The sequence below is a fragment of the Bison bison genome, unplaced genomic scaffold (genome assembly GCF_000754665.1).
Source record: "Bison bison bison isolate TAMUID 2011002044 unplaced genomic scaffold, Bison_UMD1.0 scf7180017864254, whole genome shotgun sequence".
NCBI lineage: Eukaryota > Metazoa > Chordata > Mammalia > Artiodactyla > Bovidae > Bison > Bison bison.
This window is the reverse complement of record NW_011494826.1, coordinates 3,211,931-3,225,838: the sequence shown is the minus strand read 5'-3', so window position 1 is coordinate 3,225,838 and position 13,908 is coordinate 3,211,931. Positions and strand designations below refer to the sequence as shown.

At 39.6% G+C, this 13,908-nt stretch overlaps 1 protein-coding gene across 1 annotated transcript in view; it reads right to left on the bottom strand.

Annotated features, from left to right (window-relative positions):
- The window catches only part of RTN1 (reticulon 1), a 129,230-nt gene that overhangs the window by 3,489 nt on the left and 111,833 nt on the right, over positions 1 to 13,908 (bottom strand). Inside the window, exons 3-7 of the mRNA XM_010847671.1 lie at positions 10,908 to 11,115; positions 8,248 to 8,386; positions 6,748 to 6,817; positions 6,196 to 6,242; positions 6,053 to 6,111 (exon numbers count right to left, since the gene is read on the bottom strand). Coding sequence (XP_010845973.1) covers positions 6,053 to 6,111; positions 6,196 to 6,242; positions 6,748 to 6,817; positions 8,248 to 8,386; positions 10,908 to 11,115 — 523 coding nt within the window. The remainder of the gene's footprint in view (positions 1 to 6,052; positions 6,112 to 6,195; positions 6,243 to 6,747; positions 6,818 to 8,247; positions 8,387 to 10,907; positions 11,116 to 13,908) is intronic.

Genomic DNA, 13,908 nt, shown 5'->3' with positions numbered 1-13,908 from the left:
ACCTCACCACCTTATGATAGAAAGCAAAGAGGAACTAAGGAGCATCTTGATGAAAGTGAAAGAGGAGAGTGAAAACCTGGCTTAAAACTCAACATTCAGAAAACGAAGATCATGGCATCTGGTCCCATCACTTCATGGCAAATAGATGGGGAAACAATGGAAATAGACACTTAATTTTCTTGGGCTCTAAAATCACTGCAGATGGTGACTGCAGCCATGAAATTAAGACACTTGCTCCTTGGAAGAAAAGCTATGACAAACCTAGATAGCATATTAAAAAGCAGAGACATTACTTTGCCAACAAAGGTCCATCTAGTCAAAGCTATGGTTTTTCCAGTAGTCATGTATGGATGTGAGAGTTGGGACCGTAAAGGCTGAGCACTGAAGAATTGATGCTTTTAAACTGTGGTATTGGAGAAGACTCTTGAGAGTCCCTTGGACTTCAAGGAGATCCAACCAGTCCATCCTAAAGGAAATCAGTTGTGAATATTCATTGGAATGACTGATGCTGAAGCTGAAACTCCAATACTTTGGCCACCTGATGCAAAGAACTGACTCATTTGAAAAGACCCTGATGCTGGGAAAGATTGAGGGCAGGAGGAGAAGGGGATGACAGAGGATGGGGTGGTTGTATGCAATCATTGACTCAATGCACATGGGTTTGGGTAGACTCTGGCAGTTGGTGATGGAAGGCCTGGCATGCTGCAGTTCATGGGGTCGCAAAGGGTCGTACACAACTGAGTGACTGAACTGACTGAGACTTGCATTGATTTTTTAAAAAAATGTCTCAAGCACATAACTGACTCATATTTGGCTGTGACAAATTAGAAAACCTCCAAGTATTTTTTATACATACTACTGTTGTATCCTATCTCATCTCTACCTCCTCCTCCTCACATTCTATATTTGTAAAGTGGACTTTTTAAAAACCTAAGATTGTGGAGACACACATTTTGGAGTCTTTGACATAGAGATAATCTTTGAGGCCACTAGGGATGAAGGGTGAACCAGAGAAGGAAGAGCCAAGAGAAGACACTGCGAGAAAGCAGCTGAGACTCAAGCCATGCCAAGAGTCAAGGAGAGTGCTCAACAAAGATGGTAGTAATCTTAAAGAGTGTCTGAGAGGTTGAGAAGGTTGAGGATGGAGTGATGACTGCAGGATTTAGCAATATGAAGGTCACTAGGACCCTGACAAAGAGCAACTTAAGTGCTCAGGGTGCAGGCCTGACTGCAGTGAGGTAGGGAGAGAAGCATTAGAGCCAGCAAGGACGGAAAGACTGGAGAGATTATGATTGTGGAAATGAGCCAGAAGAGGCAGAAACTGATAATGCAGCAGAGAATGTGAAACATTTCAATAGAGACACCTTAGGTCTGGTCTTCTCCAAAGTATAACATATATGTATTAGTTTTGAAATGCTTTTAGAATATCACAGTAGACTAAGCGTTAACTAATTCTACTTTTCTCCCATTGCAGAAGTCCTTTAAACCATATCTGTGACAGTGGTCAACTAACTTTTATGTGAATACTTGAATGGGTGTCAGTGAGCTTACTGTTTCACAGGGCAAATGGCTTCATTGTTGAACAACTCTAATTGGTACTGTTTCCCCTCATGTTTCATTCAAATCTCAGAACTTCTGGCCTTTCCATTCATAGCTCTTTAGAGAAAAAGAGAATGATTACTTCTGTCACAATGTTAGACCTCCAAATGTGTTCTTTTAAAGTTATCTCTTTTCCAGAATAATCATCTCCAGTAAAGTTTGGTTGTCTCTCACATTACTGTCATATTTCCAATACTTCAATACCCAGTCATCTTTTGGACATGACTTCAGTGTATAATTGCAGCTCTTAAAATGTTCAACTCTGAAATTTAACACATCTATGGAATAACAATATGGGATATGAAACAACTATAGCCTCTTTTGATTTTGACATATACTTCTATTAATAATATCTAAACTTGCATATATTTTAAAAAATATGCCTCTGTACATTACTGATTCATATTTGGCTGTGATCAATTAATCTATTTATCACTCACCCCCCCAGATATTTTTTACACACACTACTGTCGTACTCTATTGCATCTGCCCCTCTTCCCATTCTGTATATGCAAAAGTTGACTTAAAAAAAAAATCTAAATATAGGACTTTGCTTTCCCTGTCAATTTCATTTTATTAACTTCAGTTTCGCATTCTACATTACTCAAGATCACTTAATTCATTTTGAATCTTGAACTTGCTGTCTTCTGAATGTGCTTTTGCTCCAAGCTATGTGTCACCTAGAACTCTGATGAGTATACTTGATTTGTCCTCACATAGTCATGTGAAACACTGGTATGGAAAGTCATGGAGTCAAGGGCAGAGCCCTGTGTCACATTACTACACCTCGCCCTGGATGGATTTTCGGTGGACTAATGAACCTCCATAGGGTCTACTATTTCAACATTCTGGAACTCTACCAATTGTGCTATAATCTGGACTGGACATCTCCATTTTCTCCTCAAGGACACCAGGAAGACTTTTCAAGTACCTCAATGAAATACTAAGAATGTGTTGTTAGGTGTTATTATCCCCAGTTAGGGGCTCCCCAGGTGGCACGAGTGGTAAAGAACCCACTTGCCAATGCAGGAGATGTAAGAGACTCGGGTTTGATCCCTGGGTCAGAAAGATCCCCTGGAGGAGGGCATGGCAACCCACTCTAGTATTGTTGCCAAGAGAATCCCATGGACAAAGGAGCCTGGTGGGCTATATAGTCCATGGGGTTGCAAGGAATTGGACACGAATGAAGTGACTTAGCATGCACGCAGCCCCATTTTAGAGGTGGAAGACTGAGACACAGGGAGGTTAAATGACCTGGACAGGGTTATCATTCACTCAGTATAGGCATGGGAGGGGCACCAAGGTTTCCTGCCTAGTCTGGGGCTGTCCTCCACACTCACCATGAACTGATCTCTAAGCAGTGGGAGTAGGATGATCATGGTTATGATCACTGAATATTTATTGAGTCCTCCCTATGTCCAAGTAAGAATACCTTACAGACATTATCTTTTCAATGTATATATAAAGAAACAAACTCAGGGAGTCAAATAACACTTATAATGAATTCATATAGCTAAAAAATTCCAGAAATGGACTCAAGCTAGTCTATTTGATTCCAAAGTTCCTGTTTTTAACGGTTTCACTAAAATGGTATCTTTTTAGTTCTTTTGGTGGAATTATTCTAACATGTAATCAGAATTCCAGAGGTTGAAGAAATCTTAGAGGTAAGACTCCACTAAGAAATACCCTTCAAAATTTAGTGTCAGGCAAAACAGATTCTCTTGGAGAACTGCTGTTTAACTACGTAACTTATCCAGTTTCTCTTTTTAAAAATTTTTTAAAAATATTTTATTCCTGCTTATTTATTTGGCTGCATGAGGTCTTAGTTGTGGCAAGCATGATCGTCAGTCTTCATTACAGCATACGGGATCTTTAGCTGTAGCACGTGGGATCTAGTTCCCTGATCAGGAATTGAACCTAGACCCCCTGCATTGCAGGCATGAAGTCTTAGCTACTGGACCACCAGGGAAGCCCACTCAGTTTCTCTTTTTGTCCTTAGCTTCCTTTCTATTCCTGTTCAGAGCATTGATTTCCAATTTTAATTTAGCCAACCATATTGTATACGTATGTTCATACATTTTCGTTTCTGCCATCTCTCCTTCCCTTCTATTTTAACAGGCTTATATCCCTACCACTTTTGTTTGAATTCAACAGCCTCCTTGCTAATTACCACATCTCACTTTCCAATTCTCCTCCCACTAGACTGCCATAGTAATCTGTCCAAAATACAAATCTCCTGCATAGGAACATCAAGGGCAGGGATGTCCTGTTGAGTCCTAACTCCGTACAGCATGCTATACGTGGCCCCGGCTTCTCTTTCTAGGCCCTTTCTAGCTCATCTTTTCATTCATTTAAGCTTTAAATACACTGGTTGCCTCACTGCTCCCTGACCCTGACCTACGTTTTCATGCTTCTGCCTCTACCTGTGTTATTTCTTCTTGCAGTGTCTTTCCCCTCATCATGCACCTGATGAGTGTTTACCATCCTTCAGGGCTGCTATAGACTGAATGTTTATGTCCTGCTGCACCCCATTACCCAACACCCCCAAATTTATATACTGAAACCTAATTCCCAATATGTTAGTATTAGGAGGCGGGGCTTTTGGAAGGTGATTAGGTCATGAGAATGGAGCCTTCATGGATGGGATTAGTGCCCTATAAAAGAGAACCCAGAGAGTTTCCATCAACTTCTGCCATGTGAGGACACAGATGGAAGTCCTCAACAGAACCCAGCCATGCTAGTGAGGGCCCTTTTTTTAGTGGCTTTCCATTATCCCCCAGGTAAGAACAGTAGTTTCCATATCTCTCTCACCTTAATATTTTACACAATTCTACTGTCATTCTTATATTGTCTTATGGTTATTTCTTTACGGTTTTGTCTGTATCCATAGGCTAAGAGCTCTGCTAGGTGGGATCATCTTATTCATCTTTATACTCTTTGTACCTGTTAATGAAATGCCTGGAAAATAATGTCTTTTTTTTTTTTTTGAAGCAAGCAACTAGTCAATAAAAAATTAAGAGATGTGATTTGTTTAAGATCCTCAGACTAAGTACTGAACAGCTGAGGCCTAGAACTTCTGTCTTCCAGTTTCCAAGCTCCTATTCTGGTGTTCTTTGCTGTCATTCCTGAACACAGTTTTAACTGCCAGAAGTTAAATACACCAAGAAGTTCATTAAAATATAGATTATGGGTCCCTTATCCCAGGAATTTTATTTCCATAAGTTTGTTGTAGAATCTGGGAATTCATATTTTTAACAGGTTCCCCAGGTTTGGCAAATACCAATCTCATGTTATACCATGCTGTCATTTCCTATTACAAAGTAATAAATATTTGTCTTCAATATGCTGATTTTCACTAGGTATTCATTGCATATGTGTTAAGCTGATAATTTCAGGCATTTTGAAATGTCTGAATCCAAATTCACCATGAATTTAAGAGGAAGAATATAAACAATACATAATAAAAACAAAAATCTTTCTAAACTTCAGGAGAGAACTGTAACTGATGACACACAAATCAAATAGCAGAGGAACTTTAAAGCACTTGCTTTTTCCTTATTTGTTTTTCTCTGTATATTTTTGACCATCTAAAATACTTGCATTTAATTCTACTATCATCTAGGTCTAGCCACATGATTCTAGGATTCCTGGAGAGAAACTCTAGTATTTTTCAGACGTGTATTTGTAGTCAAAACTAAGGTCAGCTTTTAATTAAAACAAAATCGTGAGTAATAATAACAACAGAAAAATTTCATTTTAGATGAAGATGTATCTAAAAACACTAATTTAAGAATTAGGGAAAACTACTAAGTTAATGACTATATTAACTGTAAATACTTTTATAACTGGAATCATTATCTCCTAATATATAAAGTATCCATAAAGTAGAGTCTATTTAAGACTCAGGTTTAAAAAGCAATGGTATTAATAAAATAGGCAAATACACACACATATTGAATTTAAATGGTATAATCTAAAAGGTAATAAAAATTCTCAAGATTAAAAAATGTTTTGTTTTAAAAATAATTTCAATGATTTAAAACTTAATGATATTTATTATTTTAAAATTGAAAATGCTAACACTTTTATTTTGATTAATTTACTAAAATTTAATTTTACTTTTCTAAATCAGGCTTTTTTCCTTCCTCCAATCCATCTTATTCTTGGACATGAGCCAGTCCCCAGACAGACATTAATATCATTCATTTATTAAAATTCATTTCATGATACCTGAAATAAACCACTAAAAGTTTTATTTAATTGGAAGTTTTAAAAATTTATACTTTACTTCTGAAATAATCTATTTGGTAAGGGTATGAACATATGACTCAAAGAAGTGAATAATCATAAATCAGTCTATTACTTTATTATCCTTTTATTACTCCTATCTAATCCAGTCAAATGCCTGCCTAAAGCAGTCTCTCCTTTTTATAAATTGCACTATGCAACTTACTTTGCCACAACAGCATTTATGTGAGTCCTCACAAGTCCCAGATATTGGTCAATCTGTGCCTACAAAGAGAAGAAATCATGAGCACATCCACAGTTCACAAGGTCAAAACTTAACATGCATGTTTGACATCACATAGAACTTACCTGGTGCTTAACATACACTACAGGTAGAGTAAACATTGAAACCACAGCTGGGATGAAAAACAGATATAGTATTAAAATTGAGAGTGATAAGTGGAACAATCTTATAGATAAAGTTTTATATAGTTATGTGATATAATGACATTATTTGCAGTAGCCAGCATTCTAGCTAAAAGATGGCAGGGCTAGTTCATAAAGAAAACAAAAAAATGCTGAGACCTTCACAAATATTAAGTCATTAATTCTGGAATGAGAGAATGACCTCCTAAGATAAAAATGATTTTCTATACATAACACCATTGAAGCAGATATATATTTGAAGCCAGATAAAACCAGCTATGGTTGAAGAAAAAGAAAAAAACTTTAAGAAATTCATTTTTACTGTGTAATATATTGATATATTATGCTCTTTAATTGAACTATGATGGTCAGGGAAATGCTCTGCACTCAGAAAATCTGGAATTTGTTGCTAGGAACGCATTCAAGCAAGCTAACAGCCTAGGGAGATGCTCACAGAGTATGTGAAAGGAGACATAACACCTTGGCTGTCCTTACCCATGAGCAGCAGGGTCAGGCCATTGAAGAGAGCGCCAACGTAAGTCAGGAGCCACATCAGGACTGCAAACTAACAAATGAAATGATGATCAGAGCTTCTAAACCCATTATGACAGATAAGAGTCTCATTTCATTGATTTGTTTAGATTAAAATTTGAGGCAAACATCATGGTTTCAATAGGAAGTATAAGAGCATTTAAAGCTCGTCACAAAATTAATGAAAGAGGATCCAGTCTTTACGTGTCTCAGAACCCTGTGGATTTCCTTGTAAGATCTGAGGGACTCAGTGAAATAATAAACTAGGGCGGGGGTCAGCAAACTGGCCTTGACCTGTTTTCGTATAGGCCCACAAGTTAAGAATGAATTTTGCATGGTCGAATAAAGTTAAAACAAAAATAACATTTTGTATAATGTGAAAATGATACGAAATTCAGTGTCCAGTATTCATAAACAATGTTAGCACACAGCCACAGTTATTCATTTATGTATTGTCTTCAGCTGCTTTTCTGCTATAGTGACAAAGTTGAGTAGCTACAACAAAGACTGTGTAACCCACAAAGCCTAAAATATTTACCACGTGGCCCTTTATATAATAGATAAAGTTTGCTGATCCCTATTCTAGCCCACAATTTTCACATTACAAATTTAAGTAGACATGTTACCTTAAAAGCTCTAAGGTTAAGTAATTTTAATCTCCCTACTCTCTTATTTTAGTCATTATTTGCCAAGATGTTATTCCAGTAAAGCACCTTGAGCATCAAAGACTCATCACTCACTTTCCTTCTGCTCTTTCTTTCTCATTAAGGAGCAGCCCATGGTACAGATCCCTCCCAGTGCTCTTGGAGAATGGAGAACTGACAGAATCCTTGCCTGGGCTCCCACCCCTCTGCTCATGGCCCTGTTGAGTCATGACTGATTGACTTTGGTTTTCCCTATAAGCCATGTGGTGGTCCTAGCAGTTTGTTCCAAGAAGCCCAGTGAGTTCAATGATGGAACCAGGAATAACACCCAGGTGCCCCTCCTCTACACTTCAGGGGCTCATTCTCACAGCCCACAGGTCCTTATTATTAGCAGAGTACAGTGTTTCTTTCTAAGAAGAAGCATGTGTATTTTTCACATTCCCTAAACTAGATATTTATTTTTAAAATAATTTTAGGAAATTGAGGAATTGAAAATGGGAACAAGAAGCAGCCTGGGGTACTGTAAGTAGCACAAAACTAGAAGCTATGTAACCTGGGTTTGGTCCCAGCTCTGTCAGTGACTCACTGGGCAACCTCAGGCAAGTGTCTTAACCTCTCTGAACCACAGTTTCAGCATCTGTAAAATGATGGCATTAGACTGGATGAGCTCCATGGTACTGTACAGCTGGACATTTTCAGACCCTAGAATATAATTAGCACTTACGTTATTCTCCATCATGTGGAAGTTTATAACATTATGTGTACCTTTAGGGAAAACAAAACTCAAGACTGTCAAATGAAACGGCTTAAGCACTCATACTTTTAAGGAATCCACCAGGTCCTGGACAAGGAAGAGCCTCCTCAGTTCTTTGAGAGTGTTGTTCACGTAGAATTGCAGGCAGTCTGTGTACTTCTGAATCTGCTCCTGAGACAGGGTGATCTCGAGCTCCAAGTAGGCCCTGTCAACAGAGCATCCCCACAGAGAACTCCATCAGAGGGAATCATGAAACAGCTAGGTTTCCCTTCTCCAACCCTGAGGACCACAGTCAGGTCATCCTGAAGGATTTATGCCAGTCAGAAGGCTGCAGGGCACCACACCCACACCCACAGTTAGTTCACCAGGGAACACAGGAATCACAGCACTCAGTGGGGCAATGTGGCTGCTTCTGTCTCTCATAGGCAATGTGATAGTGTGAGCTGATAATTCAGAGCAACTGGCGAGGAGCAGAGAAAAGTCAGTCCCAAATCAGTTCACTTGCTGAATTCTCTGTACATCTGGCTCACTGAGCAATTGTGAAAAGTTCTTATTTCTTCTCGGCTGCATGAAGATGAATTGTCTTTTTAAATAATTAAGATATCTCAAAATCTTAGCTGCCAATTACTATGTCTCATCAAATCTCAAAGATTTCATGTTTAAATTCTGGAAAGTACTTTTAGGTTTTATTCTAGAGAGCTCTGAAAACACAAGTGACCTGGGACATACTAAAATGCTCACTGGTTCTAGTAAGAGTGGTATTTTTAGTAACTGCATTTTCCATTTGTTCAAAGGGTTAATTTGAACTCTTGGATAGATAACCCAGGCTCTACGAATCTATAAAAGTCAATCGATCCTCCTGCTTTGACCATACCCACCATGCTCCCCGCCCCCCATCCCTATCCCCGGCCGCCAACGAGACCCATCATCTCTTTCTCCTTCCTTCTGTCTGCCAAGTTGTCTACTTCTAGAGTTCTAACAGTGCTCACCTAACTCTGAGGATTGAGAATTTTTATGTTTGGCTTTTTAGAAAAATAATCAGGAAAGTGGATTTGTCTAGCTGATATGTTTTGATTCAAAATGTACTCTTGAGTTAGACATTCCTTTTATTGATAGAAACAATTAAGCCAAAGGAACATTTAGGTTTTAAATGAGTCTCCAAATGGAAGATAAAGTAGTTGAGCTAATTACAGTTTGACTCTTGGTCCTACAACTGGGTAGTTACAGAAGAAATAAGTCAAGTGAGAGGTAAATCCCCAGTGTAACTTGACAGTCCTGGATCCAAGAACGTGGGAGAAGCCAACCTCTCTTGTATGGCTAAGGATAGAGGCTGGAGCAGGACAGGACTCTAAAGGTGTGGATACTGGTCACAGGTGAGGGTCACTGAAGTAGGTATAGTATTCACCCTGGTAAGATGACACTCCACTTCTCTATTCTTCCCACCTTTGGGGAGGCAACCAAGTTATAGCCTAGAAGACCCATTAACTCTGCATTAGAAGAAGGCCAAATACATCCCAAGGGTGAGGATGGTCAGACTGTAACTGTGTTTGACAATGAGCATAGGAACCAGAGGCTAGGAAGTGACGTGTGAAACACAGCATTTTGCCTTTTGTCGACAAGGCCCTGGCATCTTTTCCTTCTTTTAAGAGCCTGGTGCCCTGAGACCTTGATTCAGCTGGCTGATGAGGCTGAGCCAGGGAGGATTCAGAGGCATCCCCAGGGAATCACTGAGGTTGGCTCAGAAGCCATTATGCAGCAGTATCTATAGGTCTCATCCAGGATGCAGAAATATCCCTCAGTTATAGGAGGTGAGGACACCTGCAGCGGGGCCTGCAGCAGGTGATGGTATGACTGATGGTCAGTGCTAAAATACCACGGCTTACAAGCTAGAATCTGGAGTAAACTGGGGCAGAGTTGGAGAGCATGCAGCTGGCAGTGCTAATATCTCCCTCTGCCACATTTCATATATCCTCTTAATACACTGCCTTAAAGAAATCCTTCTCAGTGCTCATTCGAATCAGATTTCCCCTGTATTAAAATGCAGAAGAGGGTACATTATACTATTCAATTGTGAGTACATAATACTATACAGATTCTGAGGGATGAACTTTACATCCCACAGAATTTGGCCCTTTGACATTAAACTTCTGAAAAGAGCACAGAAATAAAAATCCAAACACCCTGGTCCTGGCTCTGTGCTATTTACTCTGAGCAAGTCACTTTACTTCTTAGAACCTCTGTTTTTCCATCTGTGAAAAGGGATTATAATGTTCTGCCTTCATCACAGAGTTGGGAGAATAATTGTTGAAACACTTTAAATCATAAAACACTGTTTGCATATAAATGAATTATGATTACTATGAGAAGTAATTAAATACAAAATTAATATCAAGCATAAATTAAATGTTTTCACATTTCATAAATTTGCCAAGGATTTATATTATATAAATTATAGAAATATATATTAAAGATAAATATTTAACATTTAATTAGAAGTGATTAAAGTTTTAAAAGCTCAATAAAGCAGTAAGCATTAGACTAGGGATGAGTCTGCTTTAGAAATTTAACAGAAATATCTGGTATTAAAAGACAGCGTTAAAGGAGACTCTACGAGGCCTGTTAAAGGTCAAAAGAAGCAGGACCCAAAGTGCACAGGTAGTGAAACAGAGGCCGAGGAAAGAGCCACGTGAGAGGTGGGGCAAGGGCTGGTCGGGTTGCACACTCACTTGAAAGGGTGACCCTCGTCGGTTTTCTGCACAGCTTGTAAAACAGACTTGTAGATGCGGAAACTGATGGTGGCTGAGAGCGCAGCGAGGGCCAGGTAGGCCACGACGCTCACAACGCTGAACTGCGTCAGGGAGAAGAGTAGCAGCAGGAAGCTCCCAAACACTATCCCCGTCTGCTTGATGTCCCGCCAGTACAGCAGGTCAATAGCTGTGGGAGGAGACACGCACATTCACACAGAGCACTCAGCATGGGCAGGGCCTCCAGGGAGCTGCCGCGGCTCATTCCACAAAGCCATGGCCGCTACAGGTTTCCCCAGCTCTTGGCTTCCTAAACACAGGTGAGCACACATAGCGCTACTCCTAGGGCGCTTCCCATGTTTTGCTTTGGAAGCATCTTTTCCATCCCTGAGGTCAATTAGGAAATTCACAGATAAGAAAAGGCTGTTGAACCTCCAGTGACAATATCTCCATGAACAAATCTCAGTGGGTTACAACTGTGGGCATCAGTTATATGCCTTTGAAACAAGACTAAAAATTCAGAGCACTCTGAAGTACCTGTTCTTTTCCTTTGGATGGCATTGATGGCATGCATCTTGATGCCCTGCTTACAACTCAATGTCTCAATAGCGGCCCAGAGATAAGCACGTCAGTCATATACGTGTCCCTGCTGCTGAGAAGGGGCACTAACAATGAAAGCAGAAGTGGAGCCTCAGAAGCATGTCAGCTGGTCTGGGAGACTCCAGGCAATGCCAAAAACTTCTGAATAGAGATATGGTCTACCTCTAAAATGAGTAAAACCAAACATTAGTAGTTAGTAGCTATCTCAAGAATCCCTGGAGCTGAAATTTGGGTTAAACTGTTTTGTATCGTATGATTTGTTCACTTACATTCTTGTGACTTAAAAACCTGGAATATAAATTTTAAAATCTACATTGTACCTATCATTCAGTTATTTCTCTCTTTCAACTTAGAAACAAAAAATTAATTCAAAAGAATAAAGCCATGGTGCTTCAAATATGACACAAAATGGAAATATTTTTAATATTTCAGTCACTAGATTATGAAAAAAGTATAGAAGACTTGCTCAAGAATGTATGCAAATTTGTTCTCCAATTAGGCAAGTAACATACGGTTTCTTTTTTTGGGAGATACAATTGACATAACATTGTGTGAGTTTAAGGTGTACAGCATGCTGACTGGATATATTTATATATTGCAGTATAGCAACTGAAGGCAGGAGGAGAAGGGGGCAACAGAGGATGAGATGGTTGGATGGCATCACGGACTCAATGAACATGAGTTTGAGCAGACTCTGAGAGACAGTAAAGGATAGGGAAGCCTGGCGTGCCGCAGTCCGCGAGGTAGCAAAGAGTCACACCTGAGCGACCAAACAACAACGACACAGCACCAGTTAACACCTCTGTCACATCACACAGTTATTTCTTTTTTATGTTAAGAACATGTAAGATCCAGCAACTTTGAAGTCTGTAATACAGTATTGTTGACTATATTTACTTTGCTGTGCGTTAGATCCATCAGACTTCTTTATCTGCTAGTTGCAGGTTTATACCCTTTGATCAACATCTCCCTAATTCCCCTTCCCCCTAACTCCAGTAACCAGTCTTCTATTCTGCTTCTATGAATTCAGCTTCTTCAGATTCCACACGTAAGTGGGATCCTACAGTGTTTGTCTGTCTTCGTGTGACTTATTGTCTCTTTTAGCAGAAGGCCCTCAAGTTCTATCTATGTTGTCACAAAAAATGGTTTTTATAGAATATTACACACATTCTCAGAAAAAGAAAATAAGACATGAAATTCCCATCTTACAACCAAATGAAAGTGGCCGTTGCTTACACTACCAGCTTCATATGCAGCGTAAATGGAGGCACCCGGTTTAAGGCACCAGTCATCAGCTCAATGGAAAACAAAGGTGACTAGATTGAAGAAAGCAGGGAACTGCTCCCATCATACTCTGGTACATGACTAGCTGAGAGACAGTACTGGAAAGGTCACACAGCCTAGTGACAACCCCAGGCTGTGGAGAGGATACGAGGAGTGTTGCAAAGTATCAACCCTTGAACCAGACTAACTCCGGCTGGATGGAGAGTACATCAGATCAAGGGCTTAAAGTGGGAGGGGGGATCTTTTATAACAGGCTGAGGACACTCCAGTAGTCTGAAGCTGGAGAGAGAATTTACTTCTGAACGGATCTGTCACTCACGTCTATCTATTCCCCACTCACCACTGCTTGGTCTACCAATGACATTAACTCACAAAGATTACAATAGTCAGCCATTTTGTTAGGGAAAAAATATGTTCCCTTCCTCCTAGAACACTTCTGCAGTGTAGGAAGGAGGGATCACAAGCTTGTTTTGGGGTGAAACAAAGATCCGCCCCCCGCCCCCCCGTCTATTTTGAGTGGTGCCGGTTCTACACATGAGTTTCTTGGACAAAGTGAAGGCATTGCTGCTCCAAAGTCTCTCTCTTTCCCCAGCCCCAATCCCCAGCCCCAGTCACATTGACATTTCACTATTAGAAATTCATTTATTTGGAGTAATCCTTTTAATCGTCAAAGTATTTGGTGTCTTTTTTTTTTTTAATGCAAAGATCTAGAAGGGGATATGTCATTAACAAAAAATTTGAATGAGTTCACTAAATGATTTTCATTTCAGAACAGCTGTTGAGAACACAGCACCGAAATAATAATCCTTTTTGGGCAGAGAAGAAGGATCTTTTTTTTTTCTCCTAGGAGTCTGGTGGGCTATAGTCCATAGGGTTGCAAAGAGTCTGACCTGACTAAGCACTCTCAAAGGAAGAAACTTTGTTATATTCATTAGTTTGCCAAAATGTTAAAAAATATTGTATGGCTCCTAACTGCTTATAAGGTTTGATTAGGGTATGCACTGAAGATACTCTGTATTACCAGATAATGCCATGGGTTATCAATGCTCTCTTTACTACTGAAATTAGAGTCATAAACGTCTTTAAATCTAATTATATT